The sequence below is a fragment of the Branchiostoma lanceolatum genome, chromosome 5, assembly GCF_035083965.1.
Source record: "Branchiostoma lanceolatum isolate klBraLanc5 chromosome 5, klBraLanc5.hap2, whole genome shotgun sequence".
Classification (NCBI taxonomy): domain Eukaryota; kingdom Metazoa; phylum Chordata; class Leptocardii; order Amphioxiformes; family Branchiostomatidae; genus Branchiostoma; species Branchiostoma lanceolatum.
Window position 1 is genome coordinate 11783310 of NC_089726.1, and position 27032 is coordinate 11810341.

General features: G+C 42.3%; 3 protein-coding genes and 1 pseudogene across 5 annotated transcripts; 3 read left to right on the forward strand and 1 right to left on the reverse strand.

Moving 5' to 3' along the window:
• Positions 1–103: 103 nt before the first annotated feature.
• On the forward strand, positions 104–4136 carry LOC136435126 (alpha-(1,3)-fucosyltransferase 7-like; annotated as a pseudogene).
• A 496-nt stretch (positions 4137–4632) lies between these two features.
• Positions 4633–9645, forward strand: LOC136435127 (ATP synthase subunit gamma, mitochondrial-like). Of its 2 annotated transcripts, none has more exons than XM_066428359.1 (8): positions 4633–4781; positions 5493–5527; positions 5812–5943; positions 6440–6638; positions 7051–7194; positions 7508–7572; positions 7898–8053; positions 9106–9645. In XM_066428359.1, exons 1-8 carry the CDS (start codon positions 4648–4650, stop codon positions 9204–9206), a joined length of 966 nt encoding a protein of 321 aa, XP_066284456.1. In that variant the 5' UTR covers positions 4633–4647; the 3' UTR covers positions 9207–9645. The 2 variants fall into 2 exon arrangements, with proteins under 2 accessions (XP_066284456.1, XP_066284455.1); XM_066428358.1 differs by lacking the exon at positions 9106–9645 and adding an exon at positions 8355–8478.
• Positions 9646–9822: 177 nt separating this feature from the next.
• Positions 9823–19753, reverse strand: LOC136435125 (protein SSUH2 homolog). 2 transcript variants are annotated; one of them, XM_066428355.1, is made up of 12 exons: positions 19530–19753; positions 14794–15080; positions 14493–14562; positions 13627–13756; positions 13332–13392; positions 13092–13216; positions 12915–12977; positions 12447–12550; positions 11833–11925; positions 11581–11683; positions 11262–11366; positions 9823–11054 (listed from the first exon to the last, which is right to left on the reverse strand). In XM_066428355.1, the coding sequence occupies exons 1-12, from the start codon at positions 19610–19612 to the stop codon at positions 10908–10910; spliced, it is 1371 nt and encodes a 456-aa protein (XP_066284452.1). In that variant the 5' UTR covers positions 19613–19753; the 3' UTR covers positions 9823–10907. The 2 variants fall into 2 exon arrangements, with proteins under 2 accessions (XP_066284452.1, XP_066284454.1); XM_066428357.1 differs by lacking the exon at positions 19530–19753 and adding an exon at positions 15830–15945.
• Positions 19754–23067: 3314 nt separating this feature from the next.
• On the forward strand, positions 23068–26972 carry LOC136435128 (dynein light chain Tctex-type 5-A-like). Its single transcript, XM_066428360.1, has one exon. It carries the CDS (start codon positions 23442–23444, stop codon positions 24246–24248), a length of 807 nt encoding a protein of 268 aa, XP_066284457.1. The 5' UTR covers positions 23068–23441; the 3' UTR covers positions 24249–26972.
• Positions 26973–27032: the final 60 nt, after the last annotated feature.

The window sequence follows — 27032 nt, forward strand, 5'->3', positions numbered from 1 at the left end:
AAAGTCTTTAGACAGTTGTGACTAAAGAATGTCTACTGATAACAATTCCTTTTGAAGTATAGACTGAACCTGTCCATTGTTCCAGACACAGTGGTCATGCATTACAAGCCATGATATGGTCGGCCTGGGAAGGAAAATCTATTGATTTCAACTTTGCTATTTCCCCCTTTGATACTACATGTGTACGTTGACGCTATCTTGATCAGGATGTGTGTGTCTGTGTTTTGACACAGGCCACGTCTCATTCCGGACTCTGTTCCACACGGTCCCATCACTGTTTATACCCACTGTACCTGAGTGTGTTGCAGAGCTACCGTAGTGTTGGGTGTATTTGGTAAGTAAAGTTTGTATTCATTTATAGGATGTCTTTGATTGGCTTCTTCGATGTCGTGTTCTGGAGCTTTTTCTAAAAGAGGGGATTATTGACCTCCACACCGGAGAGAAAATTATCATATTATAATTTATGAGTTGGTAAATCAAATGCCGCCAGATGGTACAAAACAAAACGTTTCACAGTTGACATCAGATCTTAATGGCAATACTTAGGATATAAAGCTGTACAAAACGCTAAAATACAAAAGTGTCCTAAAAGGACAGGTCGTCTAGTGCCCACAATGACCGAAAGGTACATACATCGTGTGGCGCAATCGGTAGGATTTTTCGCCCAGAATGGTCCCGGGTTCGAAACCACTGATATTCCCCTGATGTTGTGCACTTGGGAAGGGAACTTAACACGACTTTCCACACTTCACTCAGGTGAAAATGAGTACCTAGCTTCGGTCAGGGATGTCCCTCGGATAGGTCGTTAAATGGAGGTCCTGTGTTTGAGGAGAGCCACACCTCGAGCACGTTAAAGAACCCATCGCACTTATCGAAAAGAGTAGGGGTCCTTCCCGGTTTGAGTGGTTCAAAACAAACAGTCCTATGGCCGCACATGGAGCAATTGTCGTATTGAGGACATCTGAGTTTAATAGTGCCGAATGCCAGTCGCTCCAGACCATTGCGATCTTGCCCTGCGAATTGTACATGTTAGCTCCTCGCAATTCAGCCCCTGGCTGCGAAGAGAGAGTCGTCCCAGCCAATAACTCTTAGGGTATGCACTATTTGATAATGACGGATGTGTGTGGGAAGCTTGTTTGTGTAACAAAAACTTTCACCGTCCAGTGATTTTGTTGAACATAGATCAATTGTAACGAAGTCAAAACACAGTGCATGATGACGCGAAATATGGCTGCTTCTAGTCATAAGAAAACGGCTTATCGAAGAAGAATGACTCGTTAGTAAACATTGTAGGATAATTTTCTTTTGTTTATGAATAACCTATGTCTGCGTCAATCTAGATGTGTAAAACAATGAAGATCCAGGCATTAGTTTTTGTGACTCTTCTCGTCTGTGGAGGATTGGGCTATTATATGTTGACAGCCGTGTTTGAGGATAGGCTATCTCTATCCCCAACACCAGAACAACACATGATGGGCAACAGGTAATCAGTGTTTTACGTAGTTATATATGTCAATTGTCATAGTGACCAAAATGTGCCAAAATTACGCAATATCATGCTTGTAAATTGTATGTTATTAAATTTTCTCTATACAGTGAGCTAAAATACGAATATGTATTCTGTGCAAAAAAACTACTCACAAAAACACACCTTTACATTCTGGTAGCCGATTTGCGTAAGACAATAAATTTCGCAATAAAAAAACTTATTTTCATGGATGATCGAGCATCATTGTAACATATGTATTAGTTGGGCTGACATTAGAATTAATATGAATTATGTGAATAACGACATAAGCAACGCGGACTTCCTATGATAACATAGTCGTAAATGATACTGATGCAGATAGGGTAGATCTAGGGATAAACATTTTCACCTGAGATCCTGAATACTAGTACATTTAACTCCAGTACGTTGAATCCCAGGTCCAAGCTTTACTCTGTGTGGCATAGCGGGAATGTCAGCAAATCTCTAGCTAGGCCTCCTGTGCGGGATTACAAGCTCATTGTCATCTGGACGACATGGTGGGGGATGCGAATGACTTGGATTAACAATAGCACGATTCACGGCTGTCCCTCCATGCCAGAGTGCGTATTGACAGCAGATCACCAAGAGGTCGGCAATGCGGATGCTGTCGTCTTCCATCACAATAGCCTTCGGAAGGTTTATTCAGCCAAGCTCGCCATGCCACCAGTACGATTTCCGCACCAATATTGGGTGTGGTGGACTAGGGAATGTCCAATGGTGACTAGAGTTGTTGATCTCGTATCGTACAGTGGTGTATTCAACTGGACCATGACTTACAGAAATGACTCGGATGTTTTATCTAGATGTACTGGCGGCTCTACTAGTCGCGTCTACAAGAAGTTGAAAGAAACGAACATTTCTCCCGACAAGGACTATACCGTGGGAAAGAAATATTTAGCGGTGTGGTTCGTGAGCAATTGTTACAAATATCTCCCTCGTTTTGCGTACGGGATGGAACTAATGAAACACATAAGTGTGGATGTGTTCGGCAAATGTGGGAGGGCTGTGTGTGCAAAAAAAGATTTCGATTGCTCGAACGGCATCATTAAACAATACAAGTTCTACTTGTCCTTCGAAAGCTACAAATGTAAGGAGTACATTTAATACAGAGAAATTTTGGAGGAACGCCATTGGGAATGACGTTGTGCCAGTAGTACTTGGAGCGGTGAAGACTGAATATGAGAGATTCGTTCCTCCTGGTTCTTTTATTCATGTAAATGACTTCGAGACGCCCAAGGCCTTAGCAGATTACTTAAAGATCCTTGATAAAGATAAAGAGATGTACCATCAGTACTTCAGATGGAGGACCCAACCTCCAAAGAGTGCATTTCCCGAGGATTACGACGGGATGTGCAATTTATGTCGGAAGCTTCAGCAGGTGGGCCCAACAGAGAGGAAAGTGTACACCGACCTGGATAGATGGTGGAGAGGGGAGGACTATGAGTTCTGTGAACCTATTGTGCTCGTGGAGAATGCATATGGAGACCCCAGGAATCTAGTTCGTTTACACAAGGAGGTTATAACCTCCTTGGTTTAAACAAGTAGCGTTTCTTTTATCCTGATAAACCAAGGAGGCTATATAACCTCCTTGGATAAACCAATAGCATCCTAATTTTGATCCTTTGGGTGTTCTCTAGTAGATGTGTAGCACAAATACATGTACATGTAGGTAAAGATTGACTTCATTATGAGGGTCTGTCATACAAGACCGGTGTTGTAAAATATCGTCCGGCAGTCAGAAAATGTTACGACCTTTCACCCTAATATCTGCTTGGAGATTAAGTAAAACCATATCATTTTTGAATGGGCATAGTAACTACTCCCCAAGCAGAGTTTCGGCTCAGGATTGGATTTGACGTCATTTTTTTGGGCCAAACGCCTAAAAAGACATCAAAAAAAGCCGGAGCCGGACCTCTGCTTGGAGAGTAAGTAAAACATGATCTTTAATGTGTTGCTTTGTATATGGGTGATACAAAATGTTCTGATTGTACGCTTATTCTCATCGGGCAGATCGCACGTTAATATCTGTCATAACATTGTAAGTTTGTTCTTGATTTTATCAGTGATAAATATCATCTCATAATAAGCTTCAATTTAATCTCAGTTTTTAAATTTCTCTTTTATGACAATCTCTAACATAATCTTAAAGTGCCTAGTAAATAAACATTGAAATGCATAATTTTGTCGGCAAATCTTTAGTAGGGACTTATCAACCTATGATTAATTAATGGACTGAAGGCACAGACTTAGGGTTGTTCAGGGTAAGTCTGTGCTTTCAGTTCTTACAACCAATGTCAACGCTCAAAACAAATGATGAATAAACATTAAAGTGGTGCCACAGCGTAATGATTCCACTTTATTTAGGCTTCACAAGCCACATGGCAGAGCCGGTTCAAGTTGAATCTATGTATAAATGTTACTGCTGATATGAACCATTCCAGGCCTATAACAAACGAGTGTTGTCATTGGTTGTAAGTAACGCACATGGTTGCAATGTTAACACGATAACCAAACTTCGCAGGCCAAATGGCCTTGTGTACCCCCCCCCCCCCCTACTTTGCCCCTGACGGGGTTATTCGGTGGTATTAAAGGGCAAGTTGAAGTTGAAGTGATCGTGAAGAAGTTTTCCTTTTCCATCTATTGTATAATAGATATGACGCATTTGCACATGAATAATGTCTAAACAGCTGAAGCAAAACTCTTCTCCCTTCTAACCCGCATCAAAATCATGAAAAATCCATTCATAAGTTATACTCCTGCAAAGTTCCCAACAAAAACACCCCTGAAGTTTAAGAACAAGCTGCTAGGGGGCCTAAACCTATACCAATTTTTCAACGCCATTAGGTATCTGCCAATGAAAGATCAAGACCAAAGCATGTCTAGAGCAAAGGATACAGAAACAGGATTTTACGTTGCAAGGAAAGCTGCCGGAAAGCCCCAAATTTACCTACATACCAAATATCATCACAATTCATAGCTTCTTAACTTATGCGGAAACATATCAGACACACACACCGTCACACAACATCAAGATTTTGTTGATTCTAAAGGCTATAGCATTCATGAACTTTTTTTTAAATATGATATAAAGTAGGGCTTTCAAGACTATCTTGTAAGTAATGCACCCCTGCTGCGGAGATGGCCTCTTCCACGTACCCGAAATCGAGGCTCTTCTTGCGCATGCGTCGTGGGTGAGGGACGAACACCGGTCGGCAGCCATGTTGTCCCGTACAGCGCTTTTCGTGCCAACATGGTAAGAAAATTGCAATATTTAGACAGAAAATGATTTTCTAAGTAGCTGAGTAAGGAGCTAATGTCGCTTTAGAGATAACTGAAGAAAGTATTAGCCGCGACATGTCGCAAATAATCGCCCTTATCCATGGTCATTCCGGGGAGGGCAGACCAACATGGCGCCGTTTCTTTAGAGGTCACATGCAAGGAAAGAAAACTATACGCTTCAGTACAGACATAACTCCCTATTAAAAGGGAAATAGCCTTTTTACGATTTCTCAAGTCAAGGGATAGATTTCCCTGTGGTCCTGAAAACCGTTTCTGGTGGGGACATGAAGAAAATATCCACGTTTAACCCCGAAAGCTGACCGACTTTATACCTTGGCCTCGATTAGTCGATATATATATTTTATGACATTTGGGAGAGGCAAAAAAAAATCTGTTTTATTGAAATGTTGGAGCTGCACTTCGTCCATTCATCACCAGGGTCATGCTGGGCATCTTTTTCGTCAGCAAATGATTTACAGTTATGGAATTGAAATATGTTTTGACTTTCCATATCAAACAAATTATGTATCACTATCAGTGCAGATTGTGGAAATGGCAAAAAATACCTGTCCACAGGAAGAGCAGTGTGTATTGCCAGCTTTAGTGTTTTTTGTAGCATAAAGTTAACTATAATGTTATTTTTTGCCATAAGTCCTTACCATCTTGTTCTTTTTTTTTCTTGCAGCACGCAAGTGCGTGGTATGGCAACACTGAAAGAAAGTAAGTTTTCATCATCTTTCTGCCGAACGGCAGACATTAAAACATTTTGATGATAAAGGAATTTTTGATTTCACTAGATCAATTTGTATGATATCACTAGCTGTTAGTTATACATGTATTTGAATTCAATGGTCATAACGTGTAACTGTTACTCTGTCATGTTCTTCAGTTTCACACTGTTAGGGTTACAACTACCAGTCTAATTGCAATTTGTCAGCCTTTTTCACAGCTACTTAATTATATGTTTATTGGTGTATTGATGTAGATATTTTTTTCTTAATCAGTTCGGAACAGACTAAAGTCTGTGAAGAATGTACAAAAGATCACCCAGTCCATGAAGATGGTGTCAGCAGCCAAGTATGCCAGGGCGGAGAGAGAACTCAAGCCTTCTCGGCCATACGGAACCGGTGCTGCCGGTTCGTTAGAACATTACTCTTCCCAGCATGCTTGACATATAACATTTTAAGAATTTTAGATATACGTGTACAAGTTTTAGAGACAAATACATGTAGGTATAGCCTGTTGACTCTGACAACAAATATTGTATAATTTGTTTGTAAGATTTGTAGATTCAACCTTATACCTAATTGTCAAGTCAAATTTTAAAAGCTTGACCTTATTTAAAGCAGTGTTTTAGTAAGAATTTTAGATATACGTGTACAAGTTTTAGAGACAAATACATGTAGGTATAGCCTGTTGACTCTGACAACAAATATTGTATAATTTGTTTGTAAGATTTGTAGATTCAACCTTATACCTAATTGTCAAGTCAAATTTTAAAAGCTTGACCTTATTTAAAGCAGTGTTTAAGTATTTCACTGTTTTGTTGTTGTTTTACTAATAGATAAGTAAATGTGGACACAATTGTAGATTACTGCGATTCTATGATCTAATGATCGCACATTTTCCCAGCTTTCTATGATAAGGTGGATATAGAACAGGACAGAGAGAAGCCCAGGCACCTGCTGGTGACAATTGGCAGCGACCGTGGTCTGTGTGGGGCCATGAACTCCAACATCAACAAGCTGCTGAAGAACTATGTCAAGGACAACGCTGACAAGGAGATCAAGTTTGTTACACTGGGAGACAAGGCCAGGCAAGCCCTGTACAAGTAAGTGTTATCATTACTTATTTGGTTTCAACTATATGTTTAACAGTCTGAGTGACTCTGAGAGTGCATACACATTGTAAGGTTGCATTGTATCGAATGGTATTAATACACAAAGTTGTTAGGGCCTGGAGGCCTATTTGAACTTCTCATGAGCTTCTCATGAATAAAGGTTCACACAAACAAAGTGTGCCTAAGATTACATTCTTCTCTATATGTCAGTCTGCAACATAAATGATGTTAAGTACACAAGACATTTTCTTCAGGTGGTTGCCCTGTTATGTTTGTAGTAACATTGGTCATATTGTTTGTTGTGGTAAGTAATAACTTTGTCTTTTTTTCTTCTGAATGCTGGATAAAATAAAGTCATTCATTATTTACCTTGTTGCCAAATTTCTGCGCCCTTTTCCTGCAGGACGCACTCAGAGTATTTCATGATGACCTATAGTAACTTCGGACGGCAGCCTGCCACCTTTTCTGATGCTGCGGAGGTAGCAGAGGCCGTCATCAACAGTGGCTACGAGTTTGATGTAGGAGAGATCTACTTCAACGAGTTCAAGTAAGAAGAAACGCCTGTAAAGCAGCTGCCGAATTTAGTGTGTTGTCCACACTCATTAATCACACTTCTCACCACTGTGACATAGATGTGATATATACCACATACAGAAGAAGCTTTATATTAGCTATACATTAGCTATAGATTCATCTGTAGATTCCAGCGGAATAAGATGACCCAAAGAACAGGTCTAGTTTACCATGAGACAAGATACTGTGCAGTATTAAATCTCATGATTGATTCCTTGTGTTTTTGCATAAGTTTTGTTAGTAAGACATTCAAAACAAAATGTAGAATATTTTTGTTTCCATTGCAGGTCTGTTGTGTCGTATAACTTGCGTCCCTTGCCACTGCACTCCCTAGAAAGTGTGTCAGAAGCAGGTAAGAGTCCGTCAGACCAACCTTCTTTGGTCTATACTAGTGCTGAAGTGTTATTTGAATAGCACAGATGCTAATCCCAGTATACTAAGATTATTAAGAAAGAATGAAAAGAAAATCTTGCACAAAGTAAGATCCTATGCTGTCCATGACTATGACATTAGGTATGATATCCTGATAAAAACACCAATTTTCCTTACTACTGTGTAACTAACTCTTACAGTGTACCTTACTTGACGTAAATTTGCATCTATTGAAAGGTTGTTGATTCAAAAATCGATTGGGGATAGAAGTCAGAGATATACGGAATGTTTGTTTTGTGTTTCAGACTCCCTGGCTGTGTACGACAGCTTGGATGCGGAAGTGATCCGCAGCTACCAGGAGTACCAGCTGGCCAGCGTGCTGTACGCCTGCATGAAGGAGACCAACTGCAGCGAGCACAGCGCCAGAATGACTGCCATGGACAGTGCAACAAAGAACGCAGGTATGATACCAGGAGTAAATGCTATCAAAAGTCTACAAAGTGTACAAGTCATGGAGAACCAGTCAACTAGAAATCACTGTTCGATAGTGCTGTATTTCTCTGTGATCATTCAATTAAACAATGCATTTGAATTATGAACTGCATCTTCAGATGTTATCACAGCTTGTCAAGATCTACTTGGTAATTTTGACATATACAAGGGTACATCTTGGTTGCAGGTCATGGGTTATGATAATGGTTTTGTTTATCTGTTAAGAATGGTATAGTTATGAAGTCTATTGAAAGCTCTGACTATTACCAGGGGAAATGATTGACACACTGACAATGCAGTTCAACCGTAAACGTCAGGCGGAGATCACCAAAGAGCTGATAGATATTGTTGTTGGAGCCCAGGCTCAGGACGAGTGAGTACGAGTAGACTGTCAACAGTGAACGCTGGGTACAATCCTTGACATTTCAATGCATCTCAACCACTGGTTGAAGGCTTAAACCAGTCCTGATTGGGAAAGTTTTTGGAAACAGATTGCAGTTGTTGTTTTTTCCTTGAAAACCACTGAGATCAAGTAACATTTATGTGGTCTTGTGGGTGATTTCCTATACTTATTGCAACAAAAATATATTGGTCCAAACATCCACCAGAAGGCAAATCTACCAAGCAAGGATTTAACCCTTGTAGCTCTATGGCAGTCTACTAATATGTACACATTCAGCTTGGTCCAATGCTGAGGTGGCAGCCAGTTGCTTTTAGGTGGCAAAGCACTACTGACCTGTAGAGAAACACAATGCTACTGCTTGTAGCAGGATCAGCTGTAAGGTACACAGGTATATCAAGTCTGGTAGGTGGACATGGGTTCTATTACCAAGGGTAAACGCTAGTTGCCGTGCTAGGAAGGTTGAATAAAGATCAACAATCAATCTTTAGCTTTAGGAAACATGGGCTGATATGAGCATATGTGCAGTCACCTATTTCAAACTTTGGTGGGCTTGTTGTAGGCTCCAGCTTTGCAAGTTTAGATGCCTGTTTTCACTGACAAACTTTTTTTGTGTTTCAGGGGAAATGATTGACAAGCTGACACTGACCTTCAACCGCACCCGCCAGGCCGTCATCACCAGAGAGTTGATTGAGATCATTTCTGGTGCTGCTGCTCTGTAGAAAACGTGTGTGTGTCCTCTCTGCTTTCCCTGGAGGTTCCCCCCTCTTTCTTCTTAGATTTCCACTATTAAAGTCCCCTTCTCCATTATAGTCATGCTACAGAAGATATTACTGTTGCAGAAACTAAGTCTTGTATACCACCTTAATGCATCAAATCAAAACTATGGTCATCTGGAGTTGACATGAGGTTTCATTATCATGTATTCCTAGATAGCATTATAACATGCACATTGTTGCAAAGATATGACATAGATGTCCAGTAGTATCAGAGGGGGATGAATCTTGTGATGGGAGGCAGGGATTAAGTATTTTGTCAGTTTGCCAGTTCAACCTGGAAGATTTTGAATAGTAAAACTTTGAAAGACATAACTGATGTTTGCCTGGTATGTGGGTTCCACATCTGGCTGGCCATACATTCAATAAACTGTTCTGTGTGGGATTATTTGAGTCAGAGGCTTTCTTCATTAGTAATGTATCCTACTTTTAAGTCACTTAAGAATGTGTGTATCTTTGGGTGTTTTATAAAGAAAGACACAAATTAAAAAGTTTTTAAATGACCAAGTTGCCGAACTCTGCAGAGATGACACATTTTTCAAATGAATAACATAACACAGTCTTTAAACAATGACAGAGGTTTAATTCCGTTTGAAAATTTAGACAGGAATATTATCTAGGCACAAATTGTAAGGTGTTTTTGAGCTGATTTCTTGTAATCTGATTTATAACAATATACTTGGTGCACTTGACACCTCACATCTAAATTGACAAACCAGATCTGATTGGTTTAGAGACAGCCAACGTCTCAAGATGTATTTCTGGGAATTTACTTTTTTCTTGACTTTCTAACTGCATTAACCTCTCTGCTGCCTAATCCCATAACCAATACAACTTTGGTGCCAAATGGCTTGTATCCATCCCTTGGAGCAAACAAGCTAAACTGGATTAGGCAACAATAGGGTAGCTTCATAACCAAGAATATTTGCACACTGCTTGTTACTTGAAATATATGGTTGAATGCTACTTTTACTGATTATCCAAATCAGAACATACATAATTTTTATATGACAAAAAACATTGTAAACTTCTTCCTTACCATACAAAGCTTGTCCTAGGCTGACCTGTGTAAAATCTTGGTCCATTTTGATCATATTATCCTTTTACAAAAATTACATTCTTAGTACATGAAATAGATTCAAAATTACTTACTAATAGGCATCAGATTATAAAAACTGTTGTGTAAAAATGAGAAAAATGGTGAATCATCATCAGGAAATGACACTTGTCTGGGTAACATACATATGTATGAACATAGCTGGTTGATTCGAGAAAATTTGAAATTTCGTCACCTCAACATTTTGAATATATCGGTTGACAGTATATAGCAGTTGTAAGATAGCAACTGTAAATTTTTCTTAGCAGGGGGGTCACTTCTAGACTACCCAAATTGGCACTTTCTTTTCAGTGTAAAACCTCGCCTCCACAGCTTGTTGTATGGCTGTTGTTTTTGCTGTTTTCTAACAGCAAGAAATCGGAAAAGGATTAAAAAGCCAGTGTACCAGCCACAGAGTTTGCTTTGGAGGCTCATAAGAGTTAAGATTTACAATCCCTTACACAGAAACGTTCCTATCTTTTCTACATATCCGACAGGATGGTAAGTTGTGCTGTCAAGGCAATGCTGAAGAAATGCCTGGACTGTGGCATCTACAGAATGTTGCAGCCCCAGCAACACTTCTGTGGGTAGTCAGGGGCGTGGACCTTGTGTTCAAACCCGTACACAAAGAAGTTGTAGGGCTGTTCCTTCCAGTTGTAGGTCGCCTCGGCTACAGGGATGATCCTCACCTGGTGACGCTGTAAGAACATGTCATATTACAGAAGTCAGTATTCGTATGATAATAAGAAAAAGACAAAACTGTAATATTGTTAGCTTGATTTTGGTCCTACTTTATCCATAGTCAAAGACAAACATAAGTTGAACAGGGGGTTAGAGTTGCCCATGTTATATCAATTACACATACAGAAGAATGTCTTCTCTATCATTAAGTAACTTTGTCCTACCTGCAGGATCAAGCGTTCGGTTGGGAAGGCAGTGCTGTGCCTCTGCACCAGGTTCTGAGAGGCGTTGTTGATTTCTGCCTCGGGGAAGTGGTTTATGGGCCATACCTGGGAGGAAACAATGGTGAAGTTGACTGCACTGTGTTATGTAGTTGAGAATAGTTGTAGATACAGAGGGGCATCTGTTGTCATATGTCAAGTCAAAGGCTTGTAGGTCTTTGGATACTAGTTGTGCTACCCATCTTAGTTTTCACCAATAACGTCTATCAAGCTTTCAATAGACTTAGTAAAGACTATTTAGAGGAGCTTGGAATATATTTACCCTTGGATATTCCTCCTTGAATGCCACCTGCCCACTCACTCCCCTGATGAGCTCATCAGGCAAAGCTGTCCGCTCAACTATGTGGTCTTCCACGTGGTTGGTCCTACATTTTGACATGTGTTGGAGTCGGACTTTTAAAACTAAAACAACAAACTACTGTGCCAAAAAAAAGGGATATCAAACAGATGTAAAAGACCTTGTTGCAACTTTTAAAAGTACTATCTGATATCATATGTACCAAATGTATATTACCATTTGATGGTGAGTTTGATGTAGCACTTGAGTTGGCCCTGGGCACCACACGTGGGGCAGGGGATCTGACCCAGCCCATGGCACTGGTGGCACCTGAAACAGGAGGGTGAGGAGACCTCAGTAACTAATGCCAAGGACATTGGTAATGCTTATTTGTAATAGCACATTACAGGGTTTTCTTATTTGTAATAGCACATTACAGGGTTTTCTATCTGTCCTTAAGGATGTACATTGTACTTGTACTGTAAACTTCCATACCCAAAAGTATAACTTGGAACCTTTTATTGATTTATCCTAGAAATTCAATTTTAGAGCAGTGCTAATCACCCATGTGAAATTAGGCCTTGGTTCCTGTTTAATGGGTAACATCATACACCTGCCACAGTGAGATTTGTTTACTGGTTTTAGGAAAGAGGAGCTCTCCATTGGTCTTATTGTGCTATATTGTAACAAAATATACAAAACCGTCTACTTCTAAATGGTTGTTCATATTCTCTCGTCATTTTTCAGTTGTTATTCATCTTGGAAGGGTAATGCAATTAAGTTCAATAATTGATTGGGCATCAGAAGGAACAATTAAGTTAAATATCTAGAGTTGTAAGTGGGTGACTTACTGCCTCCTGCCTGACCCGTGGCACCAGGTGCAGGACCTGTGGTGATGGTGGCCGTCCTCGTACACCGTGGTGCGGCCGCTGCCGTGGCAGTGGTGACAGTGGCTCTGGTACGTACAGCAAACAATGTGTGAGTCAGGAATTATCACAACTTACTGCCTTCTTCCTCAGTTGTTACAACAGGTGCAGCACTCAAAAGCTTGTTGGTAAATGCTTCACATTGTTGTGTACAGAAGTAGAATATAGAATCTTTATAAAGTGCAGCAATCCTGTGTGTTGAATCCGTCTCATAAAATATTGTTTGACTGCAACAATTGTACAATGATGATTGTAGACATAAGCTATTGATGCCAGAATCATGCAATGTGATTAGTTCATTCACACATCCTAATACATGTATGTCTTAGATTAACTTTAAGCCCCATATGATATACATTTAAGGTTGACATCTGGAAAGACCAAGGCACTTACAGTTCCAGTTGCATGGCAGTGGTGGCAAGGCTTCCTCCCCAGTCCAAGACAGGTGTGACATGGCTGGGAAACATAAAATGTAACACCTTAACCAAGGAAATCATGCCCACCAAATAATTCAAATTGAATGTTAAAATGAGACCAGAATGGTTGTATCTGCAGCAGATGCCAGCTCACCTTGACAGAGGCTGTATGTGGCACCTCCACCTCTTGTGTGAAGTTCTGGAACATGGCGGGAGCCTGCGCCTGGATGTCCCACGCTCCCGGGGCGGGGCCGTTCATGGGTCCATCGATGGGCTGGCCTGGAAAACAAGTCATACCAAACCTGATGTAAATCTATGAATCACAAAAACAACTTCAGTAACTTTTAATAAGGCAGATTTCACAAGTTGCCTAAAACAAAAGTGCAGTGCTTACCGGTGAAAGGTTCATAAGCCCAGGCAGTTGACCTGCCCTCAGAAAAAGTTTCCAATGTGTACTGAAAAGATAGATGGAGATTTCATCAGCACGAATTGATCATTGAACATTCAACATCACATGATGAAATTACAGTTCATCACAACATCACCACAACTTACCACAAAGCCAGCTCAAAAATGGAAAATAAAACCTCCTTTTTTTGAGGGTCAAATCACAAATCACTTTTGTTGATTGTGGTTGCTAAAAGGGAATTCATGTACCTTGAAAATATCACAACATTTTCAAATCTTACATGGAATGCACTTGAAGGTACAATGTCTGTGAACTTGAGTTCTTGAGCAGGTGTCTTCCCATAGCAGCACTGTTCTGCTACGTACTGCCCCAGGGCCTCGCGGGCATCCTCCTCTGTGATACCTGGCAGTCTGAACATTATCACAAAATAGACAAACACACGATCACAAATGACAGTAAAAAAAGGGTTGTAAATACGATTTCACCGAGGTATGGTTGAAAGAATGCATAACTTCAAAGTACTGCCTATAAACCCTCTATTTGCAGGGTGTTCATAGATGTATGTGAATCAAACCTCACCTGATCAGTGTATCTGATAGACATGTTTCCATAGTAATTACAAAGTCAGTGAAACATGATGCAGTAGCAAGATGGTGGCAGGGCAAGGAATATGTTGTGATCTGCAGAGTAAATCATGTGACTAACACATCCGGTAGACAGTAAACCAGGATATAGATATGTAGGGGCATGGTGACATACATGCAAGCTGGCAAATGTTGATAGTAAATTATAGAGTGGAACAATGTAAATATTCTAAGGGCAATAGTTCAGCTAACCCCCAAAAATTGTCTGTAAACAGCGTCAAAAGCAACACCCAGGAAGACCTTCTGGACTGTTGTGTACATTTACAAAGTCAAAATAACATCAAAGTCCCTGAGTTGTAACCTTTCCTGGGTTGTGCCTTCGAATACCCTGCACTGAATATGGCTGTAAAGTTAGAATTTATTCTCTGTGAAATCATGGAGCTACTAATTTACTTTGTTTAACTATTTTGAGGTTCACGTGGGGCACAAAGTCCACCTGTACTTGTGGCTTTGTAAAGATGTATGGCTTTTACATGTTGCTTCACACAACATCCATACTCACTGTGGCAGACTGTTCCTCTCCGGGGGCTGCCTCTGGGTCTCCTCATAGCTGGGTGGGGGCAGTGGAGGGGCTGGGGAAGACACATGAGGGTATTAATGTGTGAAACTGCATTAGATTTACTAGTCACAGGTAATTTTCATACTAACTGTTATTACTGTTACGTTGATGTTTTTTCACTGTAGTCACAGTTACGATGTGGTCTATTAACGTTTCAGATAGTAACATCTGTGAGAGTGAGAGAGAAGCATACTTATTTTTTTTCTGTATGCACAATAGTTAGTGTGTTACGTTATGTCCTTACCTGACCCAAAGCCAACCCCCTCGTACCCAGAGATGCTGTCCATCTTGTCGACCGATGGTGCGGAGGGCTCCGCAGCTGCTGCTGCAGGGGGTCCCCCACCCTGCTGGTATCCCGCAGGGGGCGGCTGTCCTGGTGCAAAACCAACCTGGGGGGGTGGACCCCCTGGTGCAGGGTACCCCCCTGGCTGGCCCTGAGGGGGGTACCCTGGCTGACCTTGAGGAGGGTACCCTGGTTGTCCTTGAGGGGGGTACCCTGGTTGTCCTTGTTGACCATAGGATTGCTGGGGGCTGGAAGAGATGATAGACTGTTCAAGGCAACTTATGTAGTAAAAGAGCATGGGAAAAATAAGTGGGACCTTAAAGGAAGAACGTAAGACATGATGTAGGAGTAAAAAAGTATTTTTCTAATGTTGATACATGTATGTACAAAAGAGATTAAATGAAAGAAACTTAATTATTATCAACCAAATTATTGTTAATTTGAAGGTATCTGAGGCCTACAAGTAGTTGGTGAAAAGGCCTTTAGTGCACTTAATGAAACATACTTCCTGCAGATATTAAAGAAATATATCATTACTTGTCCTTCGAACTAAAAAAAGGACCTTGCTGCAGGCTGTTAGAAGTGTGTGTTTACCGTTAAACACACAAAAACTGTTGGGGTCCAATACATATTAACTACACAACAGTCCAAAGGCCTTGAAATGGTCGCAACGTTCAAAATACGCCCTCCACGAGTCGCCAGGGCTAGCAAGACTTGAATACGAGTGCTGATTCTTATACCCGAAGAAGGGAGGCAATGCTTAGCCTTAGCTTGATTTGTGGTGCAGTATTAACATTCCGTCACCTCCACTTCCTCATTAATATAACTCAGATCCCCACAATTTCACGCCCTATTTCAAGGACAGCCAGCTACATGTCTACTGGAACCCTGCGGGGATATATGTCAATATCACGTATCTAATCCTTCCTGGCATGCGATCAAAACTCTCAACATTTCTGAAGTACAGACGTGCGTTTGATATCTCAGCACAACTCACTTTGCCCCCAACAGTGGTTTCCGCTCTCCCTGGTCCGCCATGTCTCCTGCCTCCCTGCCTTAGCGCTACACCTGTCGCAGTACTCTAACCTGAACAGGTATACTAGTAGTCGCCACCGCTAAATCATGGCCTGCGCCAGGTTCGGGTCTGCCTTTTTACCGGAATGCCCCGGAATGCCCTTTTTACACCGGAATGCCCATAAAGGAGGGTGAATTCTACCGGAATACACCATTCTTTGATGAGTAAACATCACAGGTTGCTGTATTTCGGCATGAAATGATATGTTTATGGCCCAGGGAACGAGAAATCACTAGAAATTAGTGATGGCCTTGGCGTCGGCTCCCCCGCCTGTCGCCATGTTTGTTTCTATTGCGGATTACAATGTTTGTTTAGCGAGAAATGCACAAAAAGGAGGTGAAATGTCGCAAATAAAGTATGCTTTGGTAAGTTAACATCGCAGGTTGTTATACTTTGGCACAAGATAACGTATACGTGACCCTGGCCATGGGAACTAGACATTACCGGGCGATCCCGGCCGGTCGCGTCGCTAAAGAAGCATATCGGAATATTAATAAACAATATGGTGGACTTTGTTGAATAAGGGAGCGTCCAGTCTTTGAGGTAATAATCTAAAGGAATCTCTCAACCTTCACATGTGCGCTTTCACATTTCACATTCACACCAATCCGACGCCGGTAGCGTGGATTTTGCCCGTTTGAGGTGAACTTGGTAAATTTGGTCTTTGAATTCCTCCGACTGTCTGGTCCGTTCTCTTTTCAATTAGCAGCGCGATGCTTTTCGCTAGCATACGAACTCGAAATTGTAGCATAGCTGCTTATTTCTTGTGGAATGTACTGTATATTCTAAAATTCCGTTGCTTTCTATGTTGTTTCCGTCGGTCAAACGTTCTAAATTGTTACTTATTTTCGCGCGTTAGTAAATCTGCCTAAGGCACTATTGTAATTCATTCATTATCTCCCCTGCGCCCTCCATTGTAATATCTACATTATACTTGTTAGTTGATCACCGACATACATAGGCAATATTTGCGTTATAATCAATGTGGTACGCGTGCGCCCAATGGCCTTCAAGCGGTAAACTTGCGACCGCTTTGAATTTCTAATTTGTATCAGTGAACTGTATCTGTTCAACATCTGTTTTGTTGTGACCTATACTTAGCCCAGTTTGGCAAAAATGTGCAATAAAGGTCTTCTTCTTTCTTCTTTATCCCTCACTTAGGAGAGCCAAGGAGAGCATAGCTTCATGACACTTATTAAAAATATCATAAACATATCGCCCGGTAATGTCTCTAAGTTCCCAGGATATACGTTATTTCATGCCCAAATACAGCAACCTGCAATGTTAACTTGCCAAAGCATACTGTATTTCCGAAATTTCACCTCTTTTTATATGTATATCTCACCGTGACCCCACCAAACAAACACTGTAATCCGCAATAAAAACAAACATGGCGACTGATGGGGGCGCCGACGCCGATGCCGATGGTCATCATTAATTTCTAGTGATTTCTCGTTCCCTGGGGCATAAATATATCATTTCATGCCAAAATACAGCAACCTGTGATGTTAACTCATCAAAGAATGGTGTATTCCGGTAGAATTCACCCTCCTTTATGGGCATTCCAGGGCATTCCGGTGTAAAAAGGGCATTCCGGGGCATTCCGGTAAAAAGACAGACCGGCGACCAGGTTCTACTTTGACCCGCAAAGGTTCACACGGCCCACGTGATGTTGAGTCGACCGGACCCGCCCCCCGAGAGGTTATTACAGGGCAGTTTCCTTCCTGTTACAACTGTCTCTCTACCCTGCGGATCGAGAGGGCCCGAGAGCCCAACGTACGGGTGGGCGTGGTCAGAAGTATTTCAGGAAATTGCACAAGGATTACACAACTCCTTAGGAAATTGCACAAGGATTGCACAATTCCGCTTCACTAGCCTGTACTAAGTTTTAGCTTACAGCATGTGACAGGGCAGCGTGGGCGGAGGAAGTTTACATCTTGATAACCAGCCCTACCCCCCAGTAGTTATGTACAGTACATGGCGTTTCCTTCCTGTTGTTCAACCGCTTTAATATCTGAGCAAAAAAAGGCGGGAAATAAAAAATATCCTGTCTCAAACTTTTGCAACATGTTGGCGCTATAGTGCTAGTGAATTAATTAGAATGCGTTATTATCCGAGATCAAAAATGTTTTACTGCAATCTAGAATCCAGATCAAAGTTCATGTGTTAAGTTTAAATGGTGATATATTAGCAAAGATGTGACGCTATCATGTTTTTTTATTTATTTCAGTCCGCTATAAAACATAGTCTACCTTAGTATTACATGGAAGACTTAGGTCACTCGAAGAGCAGTACATTCCAATGTAGGTACACGTGGCTGTCACTTATTGATTTAACAAAATACTTGCAAATATTTGAGATGTTTTAATGCGGATGGTAAGTTGTACCAAGCTGCTATTTGTTGACAATAATTCTTATGATGAAATGACAATTATTCCAGTAGAACAGCAAGTTGTACGACGTGTATGACGTTGTTCGCTTTATTACGGCGCAGACTAAACGTATACTTAGCATTACTTACGGAACACCATTATTAGGAATATCAATATTTAAACTTTCAAGTGCAAGTGCTCTAAAAGGAGCCAAGTGCCCCGTTTTTTGGGTAAATGTTGTGATTAAATAGAGTTCTCAGAAACTAACACGCACACAACTTCTGCTTAACGAAAAACTAACCTCCTGTTCAGGATGTGCCAAACGTCTGGTTCGTGCAAAGTAGGGTTTAGCACCAATCAAAACCGAGCTATGGACGTCAGAATTCTTAAATGACATGATCCGATAGTGTGATAAAGGAAAAGTATTTTTTTTCAATTCTTTTACTCTTATCTATGAGAAGACAATTACCTTTTTTAGTAATCTAAATGATAGGAAGAATTTTAAAGCTGTTGTCAATTTGTCTTGACCTCGGTGTCACTTTTGCCTTTATCATGAAACTGTTCGCACGGAACTGATATAAGAACACGTCATGTTGGCTGATTAGTAGTTTTATGGATCAACATGCGACATACTTTTGTAGGGTTAACTTTAATGTTTCATATCAGGGCAGCTGGTCTTGTACCTAGAGTCGTCTGTCTCACCCGACAGGTACGTTCATCTCTCCGGTTGAAACGCAAAGTCACCTAACAGCGCGGAATGAGATTATCATATCAGATCACATGCCGGATATGAAATACCAGGGGAGCAAAAACATATACAGCCTGAAAGATAGCGCGACTGGCCCACATCACACCGTTGGTCAAAGCATTCGAGCTTTAGGGCGAAGATCTGAGACTTGCGCCGTAATTTTCAAGACCAAAATGCCATCCCAGCGCAAGTGATTGCATTGTAATATCGTAAAAAGGCCTACATAGCGAGCAGAGCCGGGGAATTACAAATTGTGTATGCAGTGGCCACTCAGAATTTGTTTACCAAACATTGCGATAGTAGGCACTTAACACAATCCTGTGTGACTTGCACGGCGTACGCACTGCACCTATGTGGATATAACTGCCTGATGATCAGACAATCTGTGGATCACGGTATGTCAGACAGTCGATGTTAGCATGCCACTCAACCTTGAAATGCCGTCTGTTCGAGTACCCTGACCCTAGTCAGTCCACCCCCCTCCCCCTTAAGTTTCAGTTACCTGGGCTGTGGATATCCACCGTACTGCTGTTGAGGCTGATACTGCCCCTGGACCTGCACACCGACCATCCGCGGGTCCGCCATGTCTGCTAGTCGGAACCACCACGCCTTCCTCCTCTACTGTTAGCCTGGTTTCGGAGGGTGGGATGGGTCGGAATGTAGCCCGGACTGCACGGGTACGGAGAAGTACGAAGTTGTTTATGGGAAGTACTACTTCACGCCGCCAGGAGAGTTAACAGTTGACCTCTCGGGGTGACAGGTTGACCTGAGGCGTGTTAACTTTCACAGGTGGTTTAATGAGTCTGATCGCGCAACTTGTTGAATGGAAGTATTCTCCAAGCAGGGGTTTCGGTCGGGGGTATTTATGAATGGCCTCGATTTTTAACCTCTTCCTCCCTTCATGCCACTGAGAAAGTATCGGTGCGTTCCGTGACAGAGGTGAAGGGAGGAAGACGTTAAAATCGCGGCCACTACTAGAACACCTCCCCCCCGACCGAAACCCCTTCTTGGATGATAGAACGGGAGGGACAACGGGAGGAAGTGAAAGTTGTAACAACCGAGAGTGGTTTCCAATGAATAGATAAGTATGACGACCACTGAGGCTTTTGAAGATCTTGCGTAATGATTCATGTGAGGACAAGGTTGCTGCTGACTTTATTGGATCTGGTGGGGCTTGGACAGTTTCGGCAGGAGGAACTGTAGAGGTAGAAGCGACAGATACCGTATCAAAAGACAAATTCGAAAGTCAAGTTGATTACTTTGCACTGCTTCAGGCTGTATAAAGACTGGAAAAAGGCAGATGAAGACTCTAAAAGTAATGAGTCTGTAACAATAAAATTATCAATTCTCTCCAAAGACAATGAAAGGGATAGATACAAATAGGGATGAAAACGTTTATCTTAAATGGCCATCAATAAACATGCAGTTGTGCAGCGTAAGGCAGCAGCGCCACCTGCCGAGAGTTACTTTTCTGCAATGGTCACCGACTAACTCGAAGGCTGAGCTGCAGGAAGAAGATCTACGTCCGTATAGTATACGTAACCGACATTAACACAGGGAGATCTCCAATCTCCCTTGTTGGTTAGATATCAGTGGAATATATGTAGAATCTATAATGTTCAGTTTTATACCTGTTCCAACATTAGTCACGACAGCTGTGCACCCCTCACCAGTCCGATTATCTGCACTAAACCTGTTGCTGCGCTTTTACGCGTAAGTGGAGGAGTCTTCTAGCGAAAAGGCAAAGAAAGACAATAGCCCCATTGTCGGTATAGTGTTCGTGAAGTGAATGCTGGTGACACTGCTTTTAACCCGTACAAGGATTTTGAACCGCGAAACATTTTAAACTCCCTTTTCGAGATTTTAAGACATAGAGGGAATGGTATAACACGAGCGAACATGTTATTACCTCGTCCCCATGGTGACACAGATCAAACACGCCATTCTTAATATGCAGCTTCCTCGTTGCCATGGTAACGCAGATCAGAGGTATGACCGTGGCATTTGCAGGACGTAAACTGGCTCTTTTGTCATGGCGGAGGCAGTGGCGTTACCTAGCAACAAGGGTGCTGGGTGAGTAAAGGTCAGGCTAGGATCTTGGTAATGGATTTGGCCCTAATACAATATACAGGATTTCTTTGTCGTCATGTACTTCACACCACTGATTGATTTTCTTATTATGTTATAGTTCTGTTCAATCACCATCCGCTAGGAAGAAGATAAATTTGAATATTGAACATTTGAGAAAGAAAAGAGAAACATTGGCCCTGTGCACCGGTATTGAAATTATATGTAGCTTTAGATCAATATTACATACCTATCTTTTTTCTGATGAAAAGTGTTCTACTTGGAAGAGAGTATGTATTTACATGTAACGTATGTATTTGGAAGCTGACGTTGGAAGCTGGGAAGTAATTTTAATTCTACCCCTACCCCACCATCGTCAATGATCAGTCCCTAGCTGACCATAAAATGAAGAACGGCCCAACCAATTTTGATTTACAAGCTAATAACTTACATCCAGTTCATTCCATAGTTTTGTGGACTTCACTTCGGAAGTAGACCAGACGTCTAATTTGGCTGCATTATGTACATTATACATGCACACATATTCATTACTTCTGCCATCTGGCCACTTCGCACCGACATCGTGGTAAATTGGAAACTACTGTTTTTATCATCAAAGGTATGGGGATTGGGGAAGCACAGGATATCAGAAAACCGCTATGTCATATAACAACCACAGTGTAGAACTACACTAACTAACATATATATATATATATATATATATATATATATCGGTCAGTATTACCATAAATAAAGGACAAATTTGAGAAAAAAAGGATTTCACACTAATAAAGAAGGGAATCAAACGTGTTATGCCTATCAGCATTATGCACTCTGCAAAAGATAAGAAAACAAATAATCTCATCACTCTTGCCTTGGGTAAATGTTTAGTTTTTACCATACTGATAATCGCCAGAGCAAACCCGTATCAACTAAAAAGGCTCCCTTGGTGTCCGCGGGCTAACTATAAAGGAATTAGAGCCCTTTCCCTTGTTGATGAAGAGATTGTCCCGACTCAGGTTACCTGTATTGTGTGAGCGAACCGCCATACAAACACTGAAAACCTGGTGGTATTAGAAGGTTAGGTTGGTCAGCAATTGACGTAACCGTTGTTATAACAAGGAGGTTTAAAATAACTGTCGTGACTGTACATCTATTTGATTCAAGATGTACACGATAACGTCATTTGCGTTTTTTCAGCTTTTTGTACCTTGTTCACAATGTAGGTACTGCTTTAAAATGGATGTTGCAACTTTGAGATTATCCCATCGACAAAAGCAGTATTATTTAGTATTTCCTTTTTCAAATGATGAGAATTCCAAGACACGTCTGTGATGACAGATGAAAGCAAAAATTGATCAAGGGGCAGTGAAAGTTAAATAAGAAAGGAGGGAAGGAAGAGGAAACACAAAGAAAAGTCTTAAACGCGCCAGGACATGCTAGAAACAAAGCACGTACAGTCTGGACGTCGTGTTTTGCTCTGTGTTCTCAGTGCGTTTCTGCATGTGTGACACGTCCTGTGGTCTGGGTTTGTTGTGCCAGGGTGTACCATGTGAGTGGGCACATTTCCACCGACATAACAATGTCACATACAGGAGTTTTAAGCACCAGTTTCACTTCTCTAACACGTTTGTCGCCTCATTTCTATAGTACTTTATGTCAGATCCGATCAGTTCTTATTAAGATACCCGAAACACCTTAATAACCTCCCATAACTCCATTGACAGCCACCCTCGAGTCAAAATAAAGGACTCTTAAGATTGTCCTCGGCTCTTAGTTTCCATGGCGGTTGATCGATCTCGATTAGTTTTGGTCTCAGCTAATCCTCCACGCTTTATGTTTGGAGACCTGTGAGTGGCCAAACAAGGCCCCCTTCACGCTCTTGAATATTCATAGCCATGTTTTCAGACCTTTCTCGCCATTGGCTGTCCGAATTCTTTTGCGCTTTACTTGCGCTCTTATTGTTTGTGACATGGTACATAAATATGCTTTTAGCTTATCTGTGTGGTTCTTGTGTTGCGGGTTACATGTGTAGAGTCACCAGTTCGGGCGGACGTGAGTGACGTGTCAAACAGAGTAGGGTAATGAAAATATTGTCTTTTCTGCCCGGCTGTTGTTGGATACCTCCACAGGTGGGTGGAACGATTGCACAACTCTGGTGTGGCTCGTGGCGTGTGAACAGAACAGTGCAGGCGGACTACATGGCCGGTTGCATGGTTCGTTAACTGCAACAGAGCGCCACTCCGAGGTAAACACATTTACCTGTAATTGATGACTTTTTCAGTCAGCTAACGGCTCTTTTCGGATTAATGCGTTAGTTACGAGCGAATTCGAAAGAGGAGAGAAAATGAGCAAGGCAAATTTAGCGAAGCGGGCGAGTCGGCACGACTTGGTCGGCGGCGGCGGCGGCGGCGGCGGCTCGGGCAAGCCGAAGCAGATGACCCGGCGGCAGCCGTCGCTGGCCTCCCTGGGCAGACGAGACACCAGCAGTAGTTTCGGGACTGGTAAAGATGAGACAGCGAAGGTGGACAGTCGTCGTCTGTATCAGCAACAGGAGATAGACAAGGGAGAGATACACATGACCATCGCGGGCGTGTCCGGAGCGGGGAAGGCTTCGCAAGAAGCCACGCCGCCCTCACCCGTCAACCTCCGCAGTCTCATGGTCACCAAACGGCTGGCCATGAACTTCAAGAGGATGGCGGCGCAGAGGGTGGCGGATAAGAAAGGTGCGAGTTACCTGGCCCACACGGACCGGCCGTGGAGGCCGCAGCACCCGCGCCCGCCAGAGGAGGACGAGCCGGAGCAAGAACACACGTATCAACTCGGCCCTGTCTCCAAATTCTTCTCGGGACGCGCCGAGAAAGCGCTATCAGAACTGTTAGAGGAGAGGCTGTGTGATTACGAATACAACTCTGGCACGGCCGGACTGATAACCAAGAACTTATGCGAGGAGGCAAAGCAGAGGATGAAGGAATTCCTACCGCCCAGGTATAAACTTATCAGCGTGGCAAACATAGGGGAGCGCCACTCTCAGGACATACGGGTGGCGTCCCGCTGCGCATGGGACCCGAGTGTCGACACCTTCGCGTCCTCCACGTTTGAGAACGGCAGCGTGTTCTGCGTGGCGACGGTGTATGCCGTGTACATGGAATAGAGCTGATACTATTGACTACATACCATGGATCAAAAGGCGTGCGACGCACATGACTGACATGTTCTCCTAAATATGTTTTACCAAACGCTTCTTAAGTGAGTTGTTGTGCCTCATACAAATGGCCAGTCGACTTATCGCGGCATCCGGGCGTTCAGTGAGGCAACCGTCAACAAACAGGTGAGACGGGACAATACCTGGGATTTGTCCCCCTTGACTTACCATTGCTTACCAGGACAACCTGAATGTCAGAGCGGCTGAGCCAAGTGAACACCGTGACAACAGCTGAAGGTGTGTGACAAGAAAAACGCTCGGCATGATTGATTGTACACGTACCAAAACATCGCCGCATACCTCCGACTCTACAGGCACTATTATCCCAGTATTGCTTACCCATGTTCCAGTATAAAGCTAGCACAGTTAGTCAGTTCAGGGTCATGTACATCTGCAGCTACAGAGAAGAGGAATTCACGGTCACCGACGTTCACACAGTACAGTTGTGTTTCTACAGGTGTTAGTGTGTGTACCGTGTAGCAGCTATACAGGTATGGCACCCAGGCTCTTAGTTGTAACAGTTGACGGGATTAGGGGATTAGTTGAAAGTTACCTCTAATACTTACCGTATTACTGTCTGAGTTATAATGGGGGTTAGAAGTTAGACGTCAGGGCATGTACAGTCCTTCCAATGTGACGTTGACACGGGTGGCTTCGTCTTTGTGGGAGGGCGAGTATTTTTGAGTGTACAGGAAAAATATTTGCAGTAGAAACTGTTGATTCAAACACAACGTGCCTACAGTGGTGGCAAGTAGCCGGAGCTAGGGTACCCTACAGTTTGTGAAAGTGTCCAATAATTGTCAAGTCTCAATTCAAGGGCTTCAGAGCCATTTAGAGACCTAGAAGGGGAAGGAGATCACAGAAACCGACACGGAAAGGGTTGTATTTGTATAGGGAAAGTACACTTCATGTATCCGCAATCGTTCCTCGGCATTGATTTATTATTGTCGTCTTAAGAAAGAGCAGTCTCCAACTTGACTGACGCATTTGTTGTGCTTGGAAATTTGAAATCGTTGAAAGCGAGGGCAAGGCACGTAGAGTGGCGACAGGCGTCACACGCGGGACAGGTGCGCTTATGGACGGCATGTTCACCACTGATTACTGAAAGGGAGTTGCCGACAACTTGCCATCGGAACGACGTACAACTCGAGAAATGTTCAGCAGGAAAGAGACAGCCACGACAACACGAAGCAGGATCTAATATAACATGTATATATACTATAGAGACAGTCTTATAAGATACATACAACAAATATTTTGCAGCAGTTTTAAAGACAGGTATAGTGTACACGTTTTCGTGGAGATCATAGAAGCGGCTTGTTAAACTGTATCAAAGAATAAAACTCTGGTCCAAATAAAGACTAATTTTCTTGACTAAAGATAAGCGAACTGTCGCCAGCTGAGATTTGGTGCTATGTGTGGCGACACGGAGCGAGTGACGTAATACTAGGCACGGTACATTTGCACTGTCCACAATGTGGTTTGCGACTCTGGACGGACTCAAGATTGATCGGTACAAATATAGTCCTGACATAGTGAGGAATTGGAATATTTAGATCATTAATCTCCCAGGGGAAAGGACATTATCTCTCTATGTGCCACAAGGCAAATTCCCTTTCACATAATTACTTCAGCAAACGAAGACTTGTTTCGGGCGAAGTAATGTGTTTATTGTGGTGCTTTTGTTTACCAGCAAACAATTTACTCAAAAACATGACTATTATTCCAGTGGATAATCTTTTCCCCCTAATTTTCACATGTTTATATTGTTGTCATGGCACAACCTGCTGTTTTAAAAGTTGTGTTGCATATAATTAACGTTACATCGTGACATAAGTGCTGACCCAACAGGTAAACAATCATGCCTTAATCCTTGAAATACAGAATGTGATTACAGGCGCCCGTAGGATTTCTTCAGTTCTCGTTACAAAAACATATCAGATACAAATCTCATAGTAATGTTTTCTCTTACTTTCTATACCGTGTTTCTATTTAAGGATTGTAGACATGTAATTAAAAAGTAGAATAACAAGTCTTAAGTATCTTGTGACGTAGATTCCAGCGATATACAATAGCTCCCTATAGCCCCGCGATATACGACGACGACAGAGTTAAGATAGAATGAGCCCACGGGATTTTTTATGGAGCAAAAAAACTTTCCGTGTCAAATGAGCAGGAAAACACCTGTGCGCCAGGTAATCCTATGCTTGCACACCCCCCTGAGGTAGGAAAGTGGTTTCGAGTGCACTTAATCACACCGCATGGTCTCCTAGATGTTGTTCAGCTCCGCCATTGCGGCTATTACCCCCTTTGTGCGCGGCCCAATACTACACGGCGTGTTAGTTTTACACTGCGCGAACCTCAATAGAACCCCGGATTAAAGGGGTAGCCGTGGGTCCGTGATGACGCAAAGAAAAGGTTAGGGCAACACGGACTATTGACCACTCCGGGTGGCTGTTTGCGAGCTGTCAGACCACACAATGTAGAATGTTTGCAGGACGAACTGATCAAATCTGCAATAATGAGCGCTCAAAACTCTTGGTGTCATCAGATGTAAAAGTCTCAGTTATAGCATTGTCGGTAGATTATTTGATGTTCGAAGTTTTATAATAAATGACATAACCTTCGAAAACTGGGTCGGATTCGAAAGACATTGTCTGCTTGTGATATGTATGTCGTGTGTTTGGTCGTGTTTCTCTACCATACTATATCACCGAACGTTATTGAAAGATA